General features: G+C 38.0%; 1 protein-coding gene across 1 annotated transcript in view; it reads left to right on the forward strand.

The window, feature by feature from the left end:
- PDE11A (phosphodiesterase 11A) overlaps window positions 1-24,666 on the forward strand; it is a 120,325-nt gene that overhangs the window by 88,090 nt on the left and 7,569 nt on the right. The window contains exons 14-19 of the mRNA XM_026852998.1: window positions 154-244; window positions 3,366-3,466; window positions 7,701-7,778; window positions 9,161-9,224; window positions 12,215-12,289; window positions 15,201-15,284. Coding sequence (XP_026708799.1) covers window positions 154-244; window positions 3,366-3,466; window positions 7,701-7,778; window positions 9,161-9,224; window positions 12,215-12,289; window positions 15,201-15,284 — 493 coding nt within the window. The remainder of the gene's footprint in view (window positions 1-153; window positions 245-3,365; window positions 3,467-7,700; window positions 7,779-9,160; window positions 9,225-12,214; window positions 12,290-15,200; window positions 15,285-24,666) is intronic.

Raw genomic sequence — 24,666 nt, forward strand, 5'->3', positions numbered from 1 at the left:
AAATTAGTATTTTGATCTTGGCAACTGTCTTAAGTGTGGTTGCTGAAATGGAGAGGGAGAGTGTGGCTACGTGCTTTCATTACTAAATTGCCTCTGAAATCTGCTTCGTAAGCAGACAAGCAGTAGTTTTTGACTCCCCATGTTCTCTTTCAGGAGTGGATCAGCCTTAGCTCAGCTCTACGGCACCTCTGCTACCTTGGAGCACCACCATTTCAATCATGCTGTCATGATTCTCCAAAGTGAGGTACAAAAGCATTACTATTAATCTCACTGTAAACTGTTGGGTAGTTCCAGCTGGAGAAAGGAAATACCACACACAGTACCTTTTCAATGCCCTCTCCTTGAGGAATTATTTATTGGTTACCACAAAGGTCACAACTAGCACAAAATTAAACAACTACAAATGCTGATCATAGAGCCCAGAGATTATATTTGTCTCAATCAGCTAGGGGCAAGGAGAACATATCCTAATCATATTGTCAGCTTTTCTCAGTCTGCTTACATATATCCTGCTCAGTGGTTTATAGGTAGGTGAAACAAGCTCTTACCTTTCCCCATGGGTGTTGTATTGAGAGTATCACATTCATCCTTTACTGGACCAATTTAATTTATTTCTTTCTGCAATCAGTATTTTTATGATGGTTTTGCATAAATTTAATAAATTATTTTTTAAAAAAAATTTCTATCAATAATATCATGTTGTCCAAAGTACACTAGTTGCTTTGCAGATACATATAAAGACATAGTTCTTGCCTAGAATATCTTATGTGTAACAGTATGCACCATACACTACCCTAGAGATGTAGTGAGAAAAGTAGAAAGATGGACACATAATCCTTACAAAACATTTGATGTATTTTCTTTATTTACACAGAGAGGTTGCTACAAAATGCAGTCAGTATATATGAAAACAAAAATGTTGCTCATGCAGCACAACTGAAGACCATCTGCTGATCTGTAGTAATGTTTGAAGAGCATCTGGGAATGTCCCGTGATCACAGACAAATGGGAATGGGGTGATGGCTTTACCTCTGTGTGCAGTGCCACAGAGATGAGTCATGAGACTGTGGCTTTAGTGATCAGTTTCTAGACATTATATCAGAAAAGTAGACATAGGAAAGGAGAGCACCAGCATGAGATTTAAAGAGCTCAGTCTGCTTAGCCTAGCCTAGCTTATCTAAAAGGTGATACTAGGGATTAAATGGGTCCTTATACTACCAGGGAAAGGCATGAGAAAAAGCAGTATTTGAAAGTTAAACAGACTGGTTCAGAAAAGGGAAAAAGGCAAGGTTGTTTTGTTTTGGTTTGTTTTTCCTAAACCAATGAGACTGTTCAGCCTCTGGAACAAGCTTTCCTGGGAAACGGTGATTTCTCTAGTTTCTGAAATCTTACTCATGACTGAATGTCTCTGAAGACAGTCTCAAGACATGGACAGCTTTGTGAAAGTTTATACCTCATGTCAGTCTAGATGCTTCTCTTTATCTCTTCCAGCTTAAAAATCAAGAAATTTATGGAAAAAAATGCTTTTTTTTTTCCTTGGAATCTACTCCAGCTTCTTTCAGAGATGTAAAATATTACTTGAAATGCAAGTCCTCACCTTTGATCATTCAGGCAGCTGCTTCTCCAGGTCCTCATTTCTAGAGCAGAAAATTAATTCTATGGGGATTTTATCCAATAGATACTATTTGCCAGTGGAACACAACACCCCTTTGTTTGGAATAAATGCATATTTGAACCCTTCAATCTACTTAAAGATACACTAACTTCCACCAGCTGATGAGCAGTTGGTCTCCTCTCTCAAATAAACTGAAAATAGATTATATCCTATCCACTAATGTTGATATTCTAGTCTGTCTTTGCTGTCTAGAAGGAAACATAGCATGCTGTATTATTTCTTTAGATTTTTATCATGTTGAACAAAGGAGCTATTTATCCTTTACTCTTGACATGCTAACCTCAGTATAAGTGATCTTGAGCCTTGTAGTGACATAGTTTTATACACCATGAAACAGATCAGAAAGGCAACAGATATTATAGAATAACAGACAACTTGGTAAATGACCCCTCTTACAAGAGCTGCTGTTTTCCTGATATATTTTGCTTTAGTTTCTTCTGAGTATTTTGATTTTAAACCTGTTTTTCATAAATAAGCTTTAGATTCTCAAATCCTTCTCAACATTTAGGTGGAAAGAAATATTCATTTAATTGCCACAGAGAAGACAATCTTTTATGCATGCCAGATTATTTTTTTAGTCCAATAATTGGCTGATCTATTTAAAAAATACCATCTTTACCTTCAGACCTTATCTCGTCTATGTCTGCAGGCTGTCATGGTTATAGCAATCCTGTTGCTGGAAAATCCTCGTTTTTAAGGGTATTTTAATCTTCCTAAGCAGTAGATGGCACTGCGTAACGAATGTGTGCATTACAGTGCTAAATACCACCAAAATAAAACTCTGTTTATCAAGAATCTCATTATTTCTGTAGGTGATTTGAAAAAAAAAAAAAAAGTGTAGAACTTTTATTTATGTTAGTTTAGTTATATGTGACAGATGTCACAAAGACCACTTTTTAAGCTTACCTTTAGAATTTTTCATTAATTTTTATTTTTTCAGCATATTTTCTCTAGGATTTTGTAGAGAAATTATATGATCTCTGCCCCTCTTAGTTTTTAGAAATTCAGTTACAAAAGGACCTTTCTGCTCTCAAATAGCAATATTAAATAATTTGTTTCTTTTCATTCTGGCCATAGGGCACCTTTCAAATTCTTAATCCATGATCCCTTGAAAAGTAGGCTTTGGGGGCTACAAAGGGCATTTAAACTGCATGAAGTTGTGGTTCTTTAGCCCGCATGGACAATGCCTTGTGTACACCGTAAGACAGCACAGTAATGGGCAGAGTGAGCAAACGGGCTGCTTTGAATGAAAAACTGATTTAGTGTCTCTGACGACTCTAACAGCAGTTTTTGTGCCTGCAAGCAGCAGCACAGATAAATCTATTAGGAGCACAACTCAAAGGCTGCAACGCACAGCTCCCCAAAACATTTAATAAGAGGAAAGATTGAGATGTATCCATAGTTTTTCCTCATAAACTGAGTCTATGCAGGGTCAGAGCAAAGAGTAAATCTTTCCTCAAGAGGCTATAATTTCAGCAGAGTTTAGAAAAACATACCAGGTGCTTGATTACAATCGTCAACTCTTCCACCCCAATGTAATCTCAGCAGTATTAACATTATTATTTTTTTGTAGTTTTGCCATGAATCAGAAAAGGCCTCTGTTACAGGGAAACAGCAGACTAAAGAGAAAACCTTTTAAAAACCTATATTGATTGCTAGCCCTTTACCTCTTTTATCTCTTTCATTATAGGGTCACAACATCTTTGCTAACTTGTCCTCTAAGGACTACAGTGACCTTATGCAGCTTCTAAAGCAATCGATATTGGCAACAGACCTCACTCTGTATTTTGAGTAAGTATTGGCATTTCTTGTATTTGACAAATGAAAATTCGAAGAACTTACTCTAATGACCTATTAAATACCAATAAGGATATATAATATGAGAAATTAGTGTTTAGCTGTGGTTGAAGAGATTTAGTCTAATACTTAGTATATCTTAGGCTAATAGAAATATCTCAAGTGTCCGAGTAAGTTTTGCTTTAATGTGTAACATGAGTGTAATAATAAAAAGCAAGTGAAATCCTAAGCTTATACTTCAAAGCAATCCCAGGAATCAGTTACAACTCAGTTCCATAATTCTTCTGTCCCTTCTGTGACCATTTCTTCACCCATGTAGAAAATCAATGACATTTTAGAATTCTTTTCCATCATTTCTGAGTTTCTAAACATATATGCTAAGAAATAATATACTTAGTTACAGACCCAGTTGCAGAGGTAAGGAAAGCATATATATTGCTGCTTTGAAGACAAATTGTACCAATTTGTATCACATGAGAATTGCTCTTAAAAAGCTTAACTTGAGAGAAGTATCATAGGATCTCTCTCATCCAGTTTTCCTCCTTTTCCTTGTTTGCAAATCAAATCTCTAAGTAGGTTTCAAGTTGGTGCTATTTTATATTCTTCAAATACTGTTAATTATTACCAAGCTCTTCTCAGTGAGAATGTGCGGAAGCCTGTGTGTAGTTGTGGTCTCACCATCACATTTCACTTTTGACATTCCCCTCTCTGACTTACACAGAGAAGTGCTGTCAGATGTGTGGTTTCAGTGTACTGCCTTCCCAGTCTTGACAATAATTCATCCTTAGGAATTTTTGTTTGATGCCCATTAGCATCCTATCCCATACAGTGCTGGGTAGCTTTTAGTAATGTTTTTCTTAGGGTCATATACCTGGATTCTGCCCCCACTTTGTGCTGATGGTTGATACCAAAACAAGTTTCCAGAAAACTTCAGGAAAAGTCTTTACCCTGAAATTGTTCAACTATCTATATCTTTAACTGTTAATTGTAAAAATATGAATTGGGATGACGTTTTTTTTTTTTTTTTTTTTTTTTTTTTTTTGTCGTCATTATTTGGTTACTTGTGCCAAGGACTGTTTCTAAACAGTACCAGCAGAGGACATGCTGGTATTTTTTGTTTCCTGCAAGTCTATTCTTGGAGAAGTTGTATTAATAGAGGGGTTTAGTGAATAATTTTATTATAAATAACTTCTAAACATTAGTCCATGAAGAAATTTCTGCTTGCCGACATGAAAATCCTGAGCAGGACAAATAAACCCTTTTAAGCATCCTCTTTCTGAAGCTGTCTGTTAGGATTGCTTGTTACCTGGGAGGCTGGTATGACAGGGGAATTTGCTGACAGCTTTAAGTGAGACACAAGGACCACAGGGATGTGTCAGTACAGGTTCTCACCACAAATAACAAGCGCTGCAGAAATGTTTTGTGCTGTCAAGGAAGAGATGAGCGAAGAGGCTGAGAGGGAAGGAAGCTGTCCTGGCACAGCCCCATGTGCCCCCCCCAGCCGATATCCCGCAGCCCCTGGAAGAGCCAAAGAGGACCCGCCACAGTGCCTTGGGAGGGAACCCAGCCCAGACTCAGATGTGATGGAGCCCTCTTTCCTGCCTGCCTTAGGTTGAGAAACTACATGGTCAAGTTGTCTTTTTAGTTTTAATACAGAGAAATAATGTCCAAAAAGGGGCATCAGCTGAATTTCAAGATTATTCTTCCTTGTTTTCATAATTGTTTTTTATGTGCTACTTGAATCAGAAAACTTTCAGCAAATGAGCCCTCTTTACTCAGAAGTCTGCAGATAAGTTATCTTTTCCTCTTGTGTTACTATGATTCATTAATCAGGTAGGTGCATGCTACTTTACTTCCAAAAGTGCCTGAAAATCACTGCCTGGAAACGTTGATGATTTACACTTCTTAGAGCCCCCTTATGTGAACAGATGTTTCCGCACAAATACATAACTTATTTTTTCAGTTTGCTGTGTCTTTAATATCTTTGGAGAGGGGGAAATTCTCATATTATTATTCTTAGAATGCCTTGATCACAAAGTCCTACCAAAACAGCAACAAAACTCTAGGCAGAGCAAGGCTTTAGAACCTTCTCAAGGCACTACTTTCCTAGAAACAAACAAAAACATGACTTTCAGTGAAAGATCAGATGGAAAATATACTTGATTTTAGTAGATAATTCTAGATAATGATGCTTGTAGATCATACAACAAGCAAAAGTATAGAGCCAAAATGTTTATAGAAATTCACTTGAGCCACTGGGATGTAGAGCAACTGGATTTGCTGTATACAGCAAGACAACTCTCCCTTCCGTGCAAAATACAACCAGAGTCAATGTTACTCAAAGACAGTGCAAAATTGTTATAATTCTGTTTATTTCTGAAAATCCTAATGTATGTTTGCTTAATAATAGTAAACCTCTTTGTTTTGGATACCAGGCATAAGCAACCAGTAGGAAACACTAAATTGTTTCCTTATACATTGCTGCTTTCCTCAGGTTGACTCCTTCCTACATTCTCTGTGGAGCTGAACTACTACTTCTGCATCCATTTAAATGGATTTAAAGGAAAATTCTCATTTGAAAGCTTAACATAAGGCCTTGAGACTCACATTTTCAGTTACTGTTTATGGATCTCTATATTTTAAATTTGAATGTTTGATGTTTGTGGAATGTCATCTTCCTGAGTCTTCAGCTTTAAACATTCTTGACTGGTTTTTGTCTGGTAACATATGAATTGCCCAGAATATCCAATACTTTGAAATGAAATCATTACCAAACTTTACATTGTTAGACTAGGCACTGAAATACAGGATGCAAAAACCCACTGCTTGGTTTCTTAATAGGATATGTAGTTGTTGATAATCTGCTCAGGATTAGTCTTGTCTAAGGGTTATGTGGCAATTTCTCTTGGCCATTACAATTATCATCATTGCAATATTCATTTCGACTGGGGCCATGATGATACAACTTAGTGTGAGAGAACTGAATTTTCTTTTCTGTATGTGTGACTTTGCACTGTCCTAGCACATTTTGCAAGATTTTATATCTTATTTCACAAGACATAAGAGATTAGATACCATCATGTAGTCCTTATATCTGCCTGTTCTAGCTGCTGTCATGAAATCCATTATAAAAAGGCCTTATAGTAGGAGTGACTGGTCATATAACGCATGACAATCAGGGACCAGAATAACACAACATGCCCCACATAAATTTCTGTCCGTTGATCAAAATCTCATGTGTAAAACCTGTCCTGGCTTCTGTCAGACCGTGCTTTCAATAATCGCTGTTCAAAATTTCAGTCAAGCTGAGGAGAATATATAAAGTACAAAACTTTGCAAACTCTCTCCTGCTGGGGAATCTAAATACGTTTCCACTTGCCAAAGAGGTAATACAGTCTCCTGTGAGATGGGGCACTGTACTGTCCCTCAGAACATAGCCATTTGATTTCCAGCTTTGATGCTAATATGCTGTGTCACTGGGCAAGTTGGTCCATATTTTTGTACCTCAACTTCTGCCATATCTGGGGCAGGATCTATTTCATATTCTACTCACACCGTGTGCAATAACAGCTTGGGGTCTCAGTGACATAAAAAATTACAAACTATGATGAGTCAGAATTTTGGTACTCAAAGGCAGCAAACACAGATTAACATGTTCTGGCTCATATTTTGTCCATCTTTGAGGACACAGCCAAGATGTTGCAAAGGACAAAGCATGGGACCAAGCAGGGAGACTTACCTTCTAGTCAATAAGGACTACTAGCTCAAGACATCTGCATCTCCTGTGTCTCACTGTCCTGCTCTGTGTGCTGGAAATAAGAGGAATTGCACATCTCTGAAAACCCCTTCAGAATACAGAAGTAAAAACCATTTTGCAAGGACAAGTAAAGAGAAGTGTGTATATTTCAGGGGTGTTTCTATTGTCTCTATGTCCACTGCTGTAGTTGAACATTTCATGCTTCCATGGTAGACTGAACATTCTGGTACCATTTATTTCCTTATCTGCGGAGACCATAAATACAATATTGCTTTTACTAGGCAACTCTGACATTGATAACAGACATTTATAGAACATGTTCGGAAATTAGTATGTTTCGCTCAAATGGACTGTCAGTGTAACGACTTTAACAATAATACATGAGGTGCAATGATTTCTTATCATCCAGAGAACTGTGTTTCTGCTGCAGTGCTGCCCTGTTTCCTTCTCTGATAATCTGTTTTGTTGCAGGAGAAGGACCGAGTTTTTTGAACTTGTCAGTAAAGGTGGTTATGATTGGAATATAAAAAACCACCGAGAAATATTTCGGTGAGCACTATTATTTCTTGCTTTCTGGTTATTTTAAAATGTAGCCCTATTTGTTTAAAGAATTTCACATATCATGGGGTGAAGACTTCAGAGTAACAAGAGAAGGTAGCTTGTTTTAAAAATATGATCCATGACATGAAATATATGGTATGATTTCTAAATACTACCAAACAGCAGAGATGTAGTCATTGTGACCTCACCTTCTCCATTCCTGTTTCTGCCTTCACACTCTGTCATGTTTTCTCTCCTTTCTCCCAGCATCACCAGCTCAGCCCTTCCACTCTTTCTCCAGTAATCATCAATATTCTGCCTCAGGACACAAAGATCTTTCTTGTCCATTTCCCCATCTTCTCCTCCTCTCAGCTGTTTTCTGTTACTGACCATGCTTCTCTCTGCTCTTCTAGTCTATAACTGGGAATTTGCAGATACATGATAATCTTCTAAGCTCTCAGGAATGATCTGAGTATGCATCCTATTGAAAACCTCAGACGTTGTGGGTGGTTTGAGTACACCATGCTTTTGAGACAATAAAATGTGTGCATTTGCATATGCATGCCTGATTATGTCTCATTTTATCTGAAATTTCATTAGAATTCTTTTTCCTTTTGGTCTTTTGACCAAAATATTGGACATTTTCTATTTTCCATATCATTTCACCCATTCCTAATTTTAGATTCAGGCGATATATTTGATGCTTCATTTTCAGTGCCCTTGTTCTTCATTTAAACTTTCTTAGACTTTTATCTGCATCATGGTACTGTACATAAACGCTTTCTACAGCTGAATGGTTTCTTTCTCCTAATGCATATAAAACATGGTTGTAGCTAGGTATTAAACTACAGTGGAACAGTATAGCTCATAGTAAATCTTGAATTTTTATTGTAGATGAGCAGTAGAAACTGCTTAAACAGTGTCTGGGATGCCTCCTGTGATTATAGGTTCTCTTGCTACAGCAGTCACTTACAAATAGGCATATAAATTAATCCGGTTTGCAGGTGTTATTATGTAATTATATCCTTACTCATATCATGTTAAGCACATGCTTTCTAGTATATTATAGGTATTAACATAAGTACTGTTAGAAGTATTGCAAAATTAGCAGTTACTCTCTTGCAATATCATTTCTTTTCTAAGTGTGCAATGCACAATACCAAAATTCATCATCTGATGACCTGCAACACATAAGGCTTCCTAGCCACAATTGTGATGTAAAAGCCATGCTGATGGCTGAGATTTCAAACATGTCATTCTTTTCTGGAGCAAAAGAAGGTGCCAGGGCTGACATTTTATATATGTATTATTTATTTATGCATCCAGAGGAGAGTTGTTTAGAAATCCAACAAAGGTTGATTCAGCTTGTATTGTTCATTTCTGTTTTTCAGATCAATGCTAATGACAGCCTGTGACCTTGGAGCTGTGACCAAACCGTGGGAGATTTCAAGACAGGCAAGTCATGATTAATAGCAGGGCTGGGAGGAGGCGGGACTGGCGGGACAATATTCCCAGGGCCCTGGCTTACAAGGGACCAAAACTGGAATCAATTTACAGCGGTATTAGTGCTATAAAAAAAATAGCAGGGGGTTTCTGCAAGAAATAGTTTATTGCATAATCTTTCCATGTACACATGCTGGTGAGCAGCATGTAGGTACCTGAAGAGATCTGGCTTTACAACCTCTCCTCTTATTAACCTTTTAAATCCATATCAAAAAATGGATGGATTAAACAAAAAACCTGTTAGCCACATGTAGCTGTGCTCACCCGTCTTGCCCCAAAGTTTTCCATGGCAGAATCTTCCCTAAATCAAAAATACCACTACATGATCTGCAAATGTTGAATAACGTAAAATCTTCAGTATATATGATAAGAGAAATATGTTCATTTTCTCAACACTGATGGAAAAAACTGCAAGTGTAGTATAGAGCCTTTTTCTGATGTCCTGTACTTAGAAACAAAGAAATAAAAATTGAGGCTTCGGCTCCTGAGTAGGCTCTTTAGAAATATACATAAAACTTGGGTCCAGCATTGGGAAACAATTACAATGTGAGAAGGCAACCTGTCCCAAAAGTCTTGTCCTTTAACACATCATTTTCCCTCTTCTAGGCATCTTTCCTTATTCAGCATCCATCCTTAATATTTCCTGCATCCACACGAATAATTCTCTCTTCTTTACTGAGGTCCAGAACAAGGTAGTAGGAGGCAGGCTGTGTAGGGGTTTGGAGGAATACACAGCATCAAGAAGCAATAGGAAATACACCAGCGCAGCTGAATGTGGATAAGCACCTGGAGGGAGTTTGATTGGCTTAACAGCAAAGTGATAGTTAAAAAGATGGGGTGAAAAAGAGAAGCTAGAACAGAGAACTAGTGAGGCAGGAGCAGCCAGATTTCTTGGATAAGGACAAGGAGGTAACAGAAGCTGAAAGGAACCTACAAAGTTTACCTGCACGTTAACTGAGTAAAAAAGCATTTATGTGGTGAGGGCTTCACCTCAGCTTGCAGTTTTGTCAGATGAGTCTTTTTTACTTTTCTAAGCAGACTATGACAAAAGTCCTTCTAACACTGTTACTCTGCTTGTTCCGAATATGGTCACCTCACATGAAAATCAGGGAAGTTGCTCCTATCTTGCAGTGGGAAAATGAGAGAAGATTTTTCAGTGCCACCTAGCTACAGCTGCAGCATGTGCAATCCTTCCTCATTTTTCCTCTTTAACCCAGTTAGCTTCTCCATTTTTGTTGATAACCAAAATGTCAGGTAGGTTTTTTGTTTTCCATGTTGTCAATCCTTGTGCTATGGTGCTGAATTAGTTCCAAAGTCTCTGGCAAACTGGTTTTTTATCCTTATCACTTTTGAGGTCTGCAAGTGAATATTCCCCTGCAGCCTAATGCAAAGATTTTCTTTATATTGAAAAGTCCAGTCTGGAATTGATTGAAACACTACCTGGTTGAGCAGAGAGGCTAATAAGTCCGCACAGGGAAAACAGGAAATAGTTGGACTCAAATGTGCCGAAAGAAAAAAAAAAAAAAAAAAAAAAAAAAAAAAAACACATCAAAAGTGAGGGAGAAAGAGATTAAAATACATGAATCAAAAGGAATAAAGGCTACATGTAAAAAGGCAAAATTCAGGAAGAGAGGATAGAAAGAGATGATAGAAGAGGGAAAGGGACACAAGGAGAACAGGATCAGAATAGCGGTGAGAGTCAGGGCTGAGACTATATCTTGATTATTTTTATACAATACACTTGGCAAACCCTTAATTGCTGCTAAGTTGTTAAATTATTCCTCTATCTGAAATATTGATCCAGAATTTTATTAGTGTGCTGGGATTACATACATTATCAAGTTTCAAACTATGTGATAGCCTGGCTTAAGATTTAAGAGTACTTTACAACATCACTTCACCTACTTCCAATTTATTTTGGTACTCCTTATTTCAACTGTAACAAGCTTAGGATTTGTGAATGTTAGCTACCACACAGTTGCTAGAGCAAGAAATTTTGAGATTTTATGAAGTGCAGGTTCTCTGCTTAGTTCACTCTTCTTGTGCCTTGGTATTATTGAACCACTTCCTAGCTTGAAAACACATGAAAACAATAAACAAGCAAAACAGGAGCTTTAGGAACTGAATGCCATCTTCAGTAGATGCGTTTCCTTTGTTTGCGTCTCAGAGACACATTTGCCTACCTTCAAAGGCCCACGCAAGAGAAGAATACAATATATAAAGGCTGCTTTATCACAATTGCTCACTGTTTGACTTCCAAAAATTCCTGTTGTTTCCATAACTAATTTTGTTTATAAAACGTGTATTCTGATAAGCACAAACCTCTGCTGTGAATAGAACATCTTCGTTCACGAAAGTCAGAAAGATGCATTCCAACCCACCAGATTTCTTGATTTTGATTCAATATGATAATCACAATGTGAGTTCATATTTAGATATTGATATCCTATAGTGATGACAGTCATAGGAAAAACGTAAAGCCTAGTGGGGAAAAAAATGATTAATTAAGTCTTTTTGCTAAGTGGGGTTGATCATATATGGCAACAGCCTGTAAATACCCAGAGAGCTCTTGCACATTTTACAACACATTTTTGCAGATACAACTGTGGATGCCAACGAGAAGCTATAATTTTCTGTTCTGTTCTCCATACTTGAGTAAATTGCATATAGCTGCATTGAGTGCTACCTCGACATTGCAATGTCATTTCCCCAGTCGATTCCCTATCAAAATGAGGTAAATGTACCCATCAGTGGTTATGACTGTTCATACCCCTGTATGTCCAGTCATGAAAACTATACAAACATGTACCTAACATCAGTCATGTAAGCAACTTCACTTCTTTACAGTTAAGCACAGGCTGAAGTCATGGTCTGAGCAAGAATTCATTACCCTAAAAATCATGCAGCAAGAACTCTAATCTTTATCATGATTTATGTTTTAGGCAGCTGAGCTGGTAACCAGTGAGTTCTTTGAACAAGGGGACAGAGAAAGATCTGAACTCAAACTCACCCCTTCAGTAAGTTTTTGTTACTTCTGAAATAGTTACTAACTTGAATAGGGTAAGAAAATATCATTGGGTTTATGCAGAAAAACTAACTGTATTTTGCATGTAAAGAAAAATCTTGGGATAATTTAAAGTTCTGTTCAATAAGGACATGAATTTAGAGCCATACATAAAAGTTCTTCAGTCAACTCAGTTTTGTGTTGAGCCCTTTTCCCCACTTTCTGTACCTATTCCCAAGGTTATTCTGTCAGTTAATATTCTAAGCAACAGGTATTGTTTTCAATACATGGTATTCAAGTAAAAAATCAACAGCTACTTATGGAAATCAGAATTGTCAGATTTACTTTATGCTGCAGACTTCTGTCTGTGTTATTTGATTTATCAAATGCTGTATAGGTATACAACTAAATATAACACTGTCATTGAAAGGATAAATTGGTATTGAGTGGAATATAGGAATAGAATATTGGAGCAGAATATAAAGTGTCAAACAAGAACTAAGAAAAAACATTTCATCAAGATTTTCAGTGAATGATTTGGAGAGAAAGCCTTATCCAGGTTAAACACTTTTAAATGTTGACAAGCCATCATCTGAAGGCAACAGAAGAAGAGTAACAGAAAGTATTCTAAAGAATTTAACTTACAAGCCATTCAAAAATATGTTTACGCTTCCAAAAATAAAAAGATTATTCCAGTGGCTCAGACTTGTTCTCACTTCAGTAGTACTTGCACATGAGTCTGTGGTGATGTAATGAAGTCAGTGAAGTTAAAAAGTTTGTAGTAAATAATGCTCAGATACAACAAATGGCTTTTCACTTTATATACTGTCAGAGGTTGGGACATTAATGGCTTTCTTCCCTATAGTATATAGTTCTGTGTGTACATCTTAGAAAAATTGGTAGCTATAGTCCAGCAGATGAGCAATCAGTCAGTCATGATACAATTCCGAGACCAAATCTAGGCCTGAATAACTGCAAGTACCGTTCAATAGAATATGGGTGTAAGTGCCTTTCCTGCCTTGTATGTAAAATTTGCAAAGTGTGTCTCTTATGCTAATGAAATATAATAGAAAGTAATTTTATTTCAGCAGACACATTAATGTCACTGTCTTCGAGTAGCAATGAATTCCAGTGCAAATGGCCCAGGTCCACCCACATTAAGAATTATTTTAAGGTGTATTGTTACAGCTACATTTTGAACATATTGTAGACTTGGCAGAAGTGCAGAGAAACACAAAAGCCAGATCTCTCTTCTGGACTCATGTCTTCTGAAAATCTGCATACAACAGGCGTTTCCACCTAGACAGGCAGGAAAGAAGAGTGTATTGCTATAAATATCTTCAGTATTTCCTCCATCATAGGAGCCCTCTCACTCTTCCTTTGGGCTCTACAGTCTGCACCAAGGAATACAGTAATTTGTGGGCCACATGTAGGATGCCTTGAAGCCATACAGCTTAAAGGAAGATTTTCCTCTCTGGCCCTTCATAATTTAAAAAAATCCAGTAAACTGATGTATTTAGTGTTTTATGTATTAAGTATTGGGAGATAAGGCCGGTAAATAATCACAGGGTTCATGAATTATAACAGTTGATGGCTAAGGGTCAAAATCATGTACAGTTTTACCACATTAATGAGGAATTTTTAAATAAGATCAAATGCCAATGTATTTCATGACATATCACTATGTCAAGCCACCTCAGTAAGTATTGCTGCTAGTTAGATAAGACAGTTGTTAGCAAGATAATGTGATATTCTCTTGTCTTATAACCCAAGGATTTTTTTTTCTTGTGTTGTGCTTGTAACAATCTGAAAATGACAAGATTTTTCAAAATTATGAAAATAGAAAATACAGAATTTTCCAAAAATCCTAAGATTCTCATTTAAGATCACAGAGTCCTTGATTCTTACCTCCTGGTCTTATTTAGACATACTGTGTGATACCTGTGTATGTCAGAAAGAGCAGGCTACAACTAGAAGAATTCAACCAGATATTTAATGTAATGTAATATGTGTAGTCTGGAGTTTCTAGAAGGTAGAGTAGGAAAGTATGTTTTCTGAGGAGACATCAACCTTGAGACAGGCCCAGAATAAGAACAGACTTTCCACCAAAAAAGACAGAATTATTTAAAACTTGGCATATTCAGAGAGTGAGGAAAAAAAAAGAGAGAGAGACATTCAGTAAAAGGTGTGGATGGGCCACTAGAAGGAGGATTAAAATCCTGTACATAGAAAGCTGATGTGCCCAAGTAATCTCAGAAAGAGTACGGAGAAAACAACTCACGTTCAAACTCTGCAAGAACTCAGTTTTTTCCATCTCCTTTCAGCCAATAATTAAGCCTCTTAAACATCAGCTTCAACCTCCATAATTTCCTCTCTGGGGGAGTGCAGTGAGCAGTCAATTAGGCTGTTTCCAGAGGAACAAATTGAGAACTGCTCCCAAAATGGATCTGTTGATTCCTCACCCTTTGGATTCACAGACATAGCTGGTTCTGCAGAAAGGGTCTGAGAAAGGCTCAATTTGTAACTGGGAGGGGGGAGCTGGCTCAGATCCACTACCTACCCCGGTTCATTCTGCTGAGCTGGAAAACCCAATGTGGGAAAAGGGAAATTTCTACTCAAAGGTATCTACTTTACATTTCTGTACAAGGTTTCTTACCAGCTTAAATCCAGCTATGAAGCATTTATGTTACATCACAGAATTATAAAATTCAAAACAGCCTACAAATTTCAAAACAGAATTGAAAATAAACAGTTTATTTTTCATGCCAGACAAAGCAGTGAGAAGACTGCTGCAAAGATTGATTACAGTTTACAAAGTGTTCTGGTTGTGAGAATTTGATCATAGCTCCAAAGTGCTGGATGATGTGTCTGTAAAATACTCCGGTGTAATAAAGCATGACAGTTTTGTTCCCTTCTCAATTCAGGCCATTTTTGATCGGAACAGGAAAGATGAACTACCCAGGTTGCAGCTCGAGTGGATTGATAGCATCTGCATGCCACTGTATGAGGTAATTTTTACTTACTGCTCCTGTAGAGTCCTGAGAAGATTGTTCTTGCCCCTCTAGGGTAAAAGAGTTAGCTTACAGTGCAGTCTTGAAGGCTATTTGAACTCTTATCTTTTTTTGACTTTACCAAAAGTCTGAACTCTATGCAGAAATCTTCAGATTTTCTGAAGGTGGTAATATCTGTAAACATAATTCCTCTCTAAGTTATAAAAGCTGATAGGGCAACTGTTCATTTTATTACGTTTGAAACAAACTGATTCTCATCATGTCATGGTGTGGAGAGAGGTGCCAGAGAGATGGCCTCATTAGGTGCTGCTGTCAAACCTGTCCAAATATGTGTGACCCAAAGGAAAATTCAAGGCTGAGCCTTTCCACTCCCTTCTGGCTCCTTCCAAACTGTTAAGGGGCACTCTAGGCCAAACCTTTAAGGTCAATGATAAATGTTTTGTGGTTTAACCTGTATGCTCTTTAACTTGGAGTTTATTCTTTTAGTCATGCTTCTACACAGACTGCATGGGTGCTTGGTATAAGGTGCATAAGCTCTCAAGTACTACTTTGTTAAGGTTGTAGATGACCAGAATAATGCTTCTCTCTCATTGGATTAAATCAGCTTCAGGATTTGACTTGGGTAACATAAACTTCACCATTTTAACTTCTTCTGTCTTATTTGTATAGAAAGCAGAGCTACATGTGCAGGATGATAAATGGCAAATAACACTGTAGAAAATCAACCATCAATAACTGTGTCTGCCAGTCTTCCTTCTACTCACTGAAACCATGCAGACCACCTTATGTCAATAAAGACTGACAGATTGGCCACTGGTAACTGGGAAAACGTGGGGATGTTCTCACTAGGCATTTTTGGGGAACTGCAACAAGTTCCCCCTGTACCACTGCACCTGAAACTGCCTTACATCTCCAAGCAATGAACAGGCCACTGATGATACTAAGCCAAGAGTTGGGAAGAAGGTACCAGCTCCCATGTTAACATTAAACTGATGATCTTGTCCCTGAATGTAGCTTCCCTGCAGAGAAACAAAAACAGATTGGCAGTTCCTTTTCATTGTATAGACCAGATATGTCACCGGTAGCACACGAGGTAAGAAGGATGATGTGCTTTCACTGCCCTCTATACCTTGTGGCAATCTGAGGCTGCCGCGGTTGTAATAATGAAGTGACTGTCCAGCCACAAAGGCTTCTGTTGTGGAACATGGACAACATGTGCTTCTGTGAACAGCGAGGTGGCCTACTGCTTTGTCAGTAGATCCTGTCCCTTTCTTAGATCAGTCTTTGTACAATTAAGGCAAAGCAAGCACAGAAGAATATAAACCTGTATTTTTTAAAATACCAAGATCATTTTGGACAACATGGTGGAGGGAGGTGACATGACTGACATTGGATGAAAACTCTTTAAAAATAATGTTCCTTTCAATATAATAGTTCATATTACTCTAGAATGGATATTATACCAGAATTCATGATTTGTAATAGCATCTGTAATCCAAAAATACAAAAAAAGCAGAAAAGGCTGATAATCAGCCCATCCTCTGCATGAGAAGACTACATCTGAGCACTAAAGCTCTGGTTAGTTAGCTCCATCTTAGCAGGAGATCTCTGGGGAATATATTCACATCTGATTTCCCTGCTTTCTGCTGTCTTTGCATCATGCTGTGCAGCTATTAGCCTGCTGCTCAACAACTTAAAAAAGAGACACCATCAAACCTGGAAGTCATTGCAGCTCCAGCCTTAGGGGTAAACAGAAAACTTGATGTCATAGTATCACACTGCGGGAGATTCTCTCTTCAATGTGGAGCCAAGTTTTAATTTTCATATCCAGCTTAATCAAACCTCAATACACATATCACATCAGCAGTGTATTCAGGCATTGTAAATCCTCTGTTCAGGGCTGGCTGAACACTACAGCTATGGCTATGTCCTAGATTTCTTTTTTTTCTGTCCAAATACATTCTTTAAAATTGTAGCTGTTGTAATATGTTGTAGGAACTGCATGTGGAGAGAGAATGGGTTACATCATTACAAATGCAACATAAAGAAGCGTTGTGGCAGCTGACAAATTAGTAAAATCTTAGTGGTACTTGTATAGCTGGCTAGCATAGCGCTTATAAAACCCTTATGTTTGAAATAAACATTTGACACTCATTTTGATACCAAAATTACAATATTATACCATAGAGAACAAAATCAAGGCTTTTGCATGTAGTTTTGTCCATGCTAGCGATCAGAAGTCCTGAATCCATGTGGGCAGATCCTAGCATCCAGATCCCCGAAGGGAACTCTGTGGGGAATGCATGCGTCCATACCAATACAGTTGCTACAGCAGGACCTAATGCTGTGCTCTGTGTTATTTGACACCCACACAGTAGAGATGGTCCCAGCAACCAGTGAATGCTGGTAACTTCCATTAAAGTCAGACAGCAGATCAGCAGACCCCCTTGAATTTTCTTTGTTCAAAGTAGTTCCCAAGAGTAGGCAATTCTTGGGATCTCTGAAGTTTGAAATACAGAAGAAACTTCACAGGCCAAACTTCCAGGAGTGGTCTGACACCACCCCAGTGCCACCGACAGTACTATAACAAACCATACCTTCTCCATAGTCCACGCTTATGAGCTAGGCTACACACCAGAGTGCCCATGAGGAATGTTTCATATTTAAAACAGTATATAAACTTTGCAGAGAGTTATGGTCTTCCTAGACTTTTTTCACCATTCTGAAACATTCTCTAGGACTTGATCAGTCTTCTGAGGAGATTTGGCACTACCTCCTCCTTATACGTCTGCTCTGCCCTCTGCATTTCCTTCAAGTAGCTCAAGACAAGCCACTCTGAGGTGCAGTTCTTCTCCCAAGTAAAGTATAATTAAGTCTTTTTTATCGGTGGATGTGTATCACATTCCTCTGCTTACCTGGCTAGAAGTGTTTTCTGAGTTTGGCCCCTTTATGTGAGGAGCTTTACAAGTGACAAGCAAATCATCAAGATCTATTCAACTTCCATTAGTAATCCTGTTTGACTGGCCCTTGGCATACCCATCCCACCCAGAAGAAAGAGGGTCACAGATATCCAAAACATGCTACATCATAACATGGAACTTGAAGCTGAATATAGATATATAATGATAACTGGGGATATAAATAAATAAATACATACCAGGAATTACGTACAGCTAGATTTCCCATATCCAAGTATCTAAATCCAACACCTTTTTGTATTCACTCTGTAAACCTGACTGCTCTTGGCACAGGGTAAGCCACAGCTCTGCTCCCTTGCTCTCTCCCACATCTGCTGCTCAATGTGGGAATCAAGCCACCTCCAATTTCAAAATACCTTAGTAATCAAATCTGTTTCCTTCACACTGTGGATCAAAGGTTTGTGAAGATAAAAGCTTCCCAATTTTTTGTTCATTGCTTTTTATTACACTTGGGACATTATAATTTTATTGAATTTACTTTTTTCTTACTGTAGTGATCACTGTTCAGAGTATTTTTATGTGACAGTGGAGTTTGTGCCTTGAGTAGCAGAACAGCCATCCATTTACTCTGAAGCTCTGATTTTAGAGGTTTTAGTTACGCTTTACTGCATCACATTTGCTCTTCATTCAAAAATGCCAGCAAGAAAAGCGTTCATCAGTAGAGATGAGAAACAAGCTTATTAGAATAATAATTTATAAGGAAAAATGCATTTTTTGGAACTGTAGAACATTTCAAATCTACTAATGTAGTTTTAGTGTGAAGTAATCATCTCCTTTTTTGTTAGAATATTCTATAAAGGGGAAGCACGTGTGACTTAAAGCAGAAAATCTAAGACATTCCACTGAAAATAAAGCACTGTGGCTACACTGACAGATGAATTCACGACAGAGAGCAAGTACTCTGTGCTTATTTGGACATACACATTCGTGTAACAGGAAACGAAATTTTGATCATTAAGAAAAATCACCTCTCTGACCCTCCTGTAAAGAGATGCTAAGAGTTTCAACAGTAACAGATTTGTCTCCTGGATTCTGTGGTTTGTGTATACCAAAAACAGGATCAGTCACAGATTTTTCCCAACTCAGATTAGATTTCTCTGTGGGGAGCAGACAGAGTGGGAGAGTGAAGGTCTTATTCTTTTTAATCATTATTTTTCTCACAAACAACATCAAAGCTTCAGCGATTCCCATCAAACAAAAGATGCTAACAGAAGCCCAGCTCTGTTCACAGCATTGTTAGGCAGAGACAGTAACACTATGAATAGCAGGGCCAAAGGCCATGCACTCTGCTTCTGGGCAGATAAATACAGAGTCAGGTAGTCAGTGACAATGACAGCAGCTATTTAAATTTAAGGGAGATGTCTTTGTGGAAGATAAAGAAGCTCACAGCTTTTACAACTTATGCATGTCTGAGATTGCCCTGCTCACCTCTACCTTGGTGCTCCATTGAACTGCTCCATTTTAGTGCTATTTTTAGTGCTATTCAAGATTTTCTTGGGTATTGAGAGCTTTAAACATAAAATAGTATCTACAGAAGTGAATTTGCATTACTCCATCCAGGATTCTAGGGGGAATCTGGGAAGAGTAGAAACACTTATGTATAGCCTAGCAAGTATTTTAAATGCTTTGAATGGAATGTGGAAGGACAGAGTCCTTCTTTATCACATTGTTTGATGTATTTAGAAAGAAATCTAATCACTCTGTCTACAACTCCAAGAGCTCTGATATGCCTGTCTTCCTACAGAAGATAATGTCTAGCCTTGTAATTAAATCTGTCTTTAGAGTATCTGCAAAGGCATCTATTCTGCTTGCAAGCATACATTAAATGCACAGGGTATCGTAAATGGTAGAACCTCTACAAAGCAGAGAAAAAATACACAGAAATCTCCAATAATCATGGCTACCTCTGTGCTTTAAGTTCCTCAGATCACGACTTGACTCTGACACCCGAATTGGAAGTGCATATGTACACACAGTGATTTTATTCCAAAAGTGTATACTCTAGTTACAATTATAAGGCAGAAGAGAAGGAGGAAAAGGTATGCTTTAAGAATCATGCTTACACTGCTATATTCCTGATGCAGCCCTTCCTCAGTTAACACTTCTCTCTTTCCCTCATTCCTTCAATTACAGTTTTGCATAAGGAAACATTGGATAAGAAATTCAGGGTTTGGACCACTCCTCTAGAAGTCCTGCTTTGTCCAGAATGGCCTGGAATGGGATGAGATGGCTTAGTCCTTACTCAGGCAAGAGTCACTGGATGCAGCCAAAACAATGACTTTTTTCCTTCAGATGTTTCTGTCAACTTTATACAGTCAGAACTGAAAAATTTTAAAAATTATTTAATGAGGAAGAGTTTATCTGTATGAACATTTTGGAAATGGCTTGCTGTACCCACTATTCACCCATACCTGTGATTCTTTGTACAAAAGTCATGTTCTAATTTAAGTTTGCAACTAGTCAGGGGGTAGCGATAGCACCACATCATGAGCTGTTCACAGTGAGCAACATTATAAGACATACCCAGAAATATGTTCACAGGTTTTGAGAAGTGCTTTAACAAGAAAAAAAAAAAAAAAAAGAAAAAGAAAAGGGGGGGGAGGATCAGGACTAAGCTATTTGGGAAAATATGTTCACAGGAAGTAATTTGATCAGTTCTGTGTAATTCTCATTGAGATCAGCTTTTCTTTTGTAGCATGTTGAGAGAAGAAAAGGATAACTTCCAAAAGATCCTAAAGAATACCATTAAGATGCACACTTTTGGCAGGGCTTATTTCTGACATGTGATTTGGACAGAGTGTGAGAGATAATGTATCTATGCTTCCTGGGACTGCCTGGCTGACAAGGATTAGTAAGTCAGATAGGCTCAGGATGCAGTATGTGATACACCGTGGACTGAGGCTGCACAGACGTTGGCAGATCAAATTAGTCTCACTTTCTGTTGAAATCCGGAGGGTAATATTATCCAAGGAAGAGCAGGTGCAACATATTCTGCTGTGTTTGCAAGAAATTTGCTTCAGAGGAAACTTAATCAGGCCAAATGCCAGTGCTGGGGGGGAGTTGGTAGCTAAGGATTACGTTAGGAATATGGGTTTGTCCCAGAGAAAGGAGATTTTGGCACTGCAGAAGGATCTTTCTGTAGCCTTGAAATACAAACTCAACGAGGTTCAGCACTTCTGTTGCCTTGTTGCTTGTCTACTAATGATTAATCTAAACGGGGCCACCCAGAATGAATTCTCTTGAACTTTCAGAAAACTCAGATACAGTGACTGTATCCCAATTTCCAGTAAGAGAATAAGCATCAGCAAACTGTTTTTCTTACCTCATGCCCTTAACCTAAGAGTCTGTTTTTTTTCTGCTACTTTTGTACTAAAGGAGAGAAAAGGTGAAGCGCTATACAAGAAAGAAAAACCGGGAAAAGAAGAAAGAATGCTTTATTTGCTATTTCCTTCCCAGTCAGTGGCTATTTCACAGAGTAATATGGAGAGGCACAGTTCTGGTGGTTTCAGAGCAAGGATTTTTGTGTCTATGAGTATCACAAACACCTTGTGATGGGCACAAAGATCCTGATCCTCTTTTCTTGTTTCCCAAGAGCAAAGAAGGATTATTTTTTCTTTTGGAAATTAACAGAACATTTATTTTTGCTAGGATTTTCATAATTTGGTGAGATTATTGATGAAACGTTGTACTATTGGCAATTTCAGGAATTTACAGGTGTTCCCAAATTGCTTAGAAGAGGAGGCAGCAGAAATTAGTACCTTTTCCCTTCAAACAAGAATACTTCAACTTCTCAAATAGTCATCTCGTGCGAAGGTATTTGGGAGAAGACAGAAAAACCAATATTTGCCATTGACTTTAGTAAAACTAAACTAAGTAAAGCTGGTGAGTCTAAGCTTCACTAAAGGCTTTCAGCTGGCTCTGTAAGAAAAAGTGAATAATTCATAATACTACAATTTCTGTTGCTGTCTTATTTAGAAGTATCTGCCCAGTGTGTTGCGAAGGACATACAGTTGTGTATAGAAATGTGTATAAAGATCTGAGGAAGTAGATTGAAAAGCTGGTAGATAAGGTAGAAGAGACAGCCAATAGAGGGAACTCAAATTGTACAGCAAATCTGAAAGAAGATAAATGGATAATTTAACAGCCATTCAGTTTCAAGAAAGACAAAGCACAAACTACATTGCATCAGAAAAGGACGAGAAATGATGATGGATGAAACACTTCAAGTAAGTGTTTAACACAACAGAATCACAGTTGCCTGCAGAATTCCCAGCTGAGGGCAAATTCAAAGAACTAAATAAGGATATGAGACTGATATGGTTTGAAGAGTTTTTCAAAATCCATTTAATATCAAGGCAGAAGACATTGATCAGTTGCTTGGTTAAAATGTTGAAAGGAAGAGTTAGAAACATTCTGTCTCTTGCATGCTTTATGCATAGAATCAAACCATAAACAGCAGAGCCAAATAAGAAGTTGTTTATGAAATAATAACTCTTCCTCTTCTGAGCAAACCCTTGGTTTCATGAAATTATTATGAACAGATGAATCATTTGCAGCTATAGCAACACATCAGCTGAGCTACTTCAGTAGGTACCCAGCCCTTCAGCATTACTCTTCCCCTTTGACAGCACAGCATGCCTGATACTGGTCAAAGCACATTTGGCTACCAGGAGCTCTGTACATATTTTCCTCCCTGAAGTACCTGGCACATTTTACCAGTGGAGAACCTTTATAATAATTCCTCTGTAGTATGCATGTTTACTTTCAAAGGAGTGCAGCATTATTCCTGCTGCTGTACCATCACCAGAAAGCACAATGCTAATTCATAGTGGAAGAGCTGAACAATTGTGCGTGTATTAGATCCCTTTCCAGTCACAACTGGCTGCCTTCCACACTGCTAACAATTTCTATAGAGAAGCTAAAAGAAACTCCTGTTTTCTATCAGGAAAGTTAGTAGTATATTCATTTAATCTAATGACATTTTTAGGCATCAGAAAAAAATTCCCTGGCAGAAATGAAAACGCAATGCACCGATGCATTATGTACTTGATGACCCGGACCCCTCCTCAGTAAGCCTTAGACAGAATAAACAAAGTCTCCTTCAACTATGAGGAAATTGTGGTAATTTCTTTTTTTCAGCAACTCAGCCCCCCTCCCCAAACCCAGTATTTTTTTTCTAAAATATAATGATTAAATATGGCCCTGAATCATAGGGGAAATAATTAATATGTGCAAACAGTCAAAGGTTCATAGAAGTTAATCCCCATATCTTCTCTGTATCACTTTATCTTCTGTATTCTACCTATAGAAGAATTTTAGCACTCTTTTTGGTTTTAGTACACAGGCATACATACAGAAATAGTGGTTTTCAAAACAACTTCCATTAAGTATTTGTATTATGAAGATCAAATCTGTGGATGACTGCAGTACACGTTCCCTTTTATCTGAATGAATCTGAAGTTCAAGGACTTTCAGATAAATGGCTCGCCTTTGGCCTATGTATTCTCACGTGAAAGCCACTTCAGCAAAACTCAGGAGTCCAATTCAGCTTTGCTGTAACTGGTCACGACTCTCTTGACTTCAGCAATGCTTCATATGCTGCTTACACCAGGTCTGAATTTATCCCTATGGCTTCTCGGTCACTAGTCCTCCCTTCCAACTCAGAAACTGCCTACATAATAAAAGTGATTCATTAGAAACCACTGGGTTCCAAAGTAGAGTGAACACTGAGACCTATAACTTTTTGATATGTGCTCAGTCATAAAAATGAATTTATATGGTCTTATTCCATAAACTCACTTTACAAATATTAGACCCACTACCATACTTCCATAAGCTGTAATCTTGTCAAAGCTCGTAAGTTAAGCAAGGTCAGGGGAAAAAAAAAAAAAAAAAAAAAGTGTATACTCTGGAGGTCCTGCTCTGTTTATAAGTTAGGGCATACTGTGCTCCTTTTTAAAAGGATTTGGTATTAGTCTTAGAATACAACAAAATGTTGTATTTGCTTTAGCAATAGTTTAGACTTTGGCCACATCTGTGCTGCATCTTGGCTGTTTCAGCTAGCATCCTTTCCCAGAGATGAAGGTGATGTAGCAGATCAAGTCCTCTCCCCCCAACCACCCTTCAACCCAGGAGGCAGATCTACCAACAAATGCCTCCACTGCTACCCATCACCTTCTCCCTGAAGGGGTTTGTTGCTACCTCTATTATTTTTGCATTCTCTATGCTTTATCTAGCAAAAATATACCTAAGAAACACATCTATATGCCCAATACTCTCCCCTCCTGACCTCCCATAAATAGCTTCCTCTGAGTATTTCATGCTCTCCCCCTTCTGAGCTCTTCCTTCAGGCAGCCCTGCCCCACTCCCAGGTATACCCAATGTATTGCTGAAGTGCCTTT

This window comes from Athene cunicularia (assembly GCF_003259725.1).
Source record: "Athene cunicularia isolate RWA chromosome 7 unlocalized genomic scaffold, athCun1 chr7_part1, whole genome shotgun sequence".
NCBI lineage: Eukaryota > Metazoa > Chordata > Aves > Strigiformes > Strigidae > Athene > Athene cunicularia.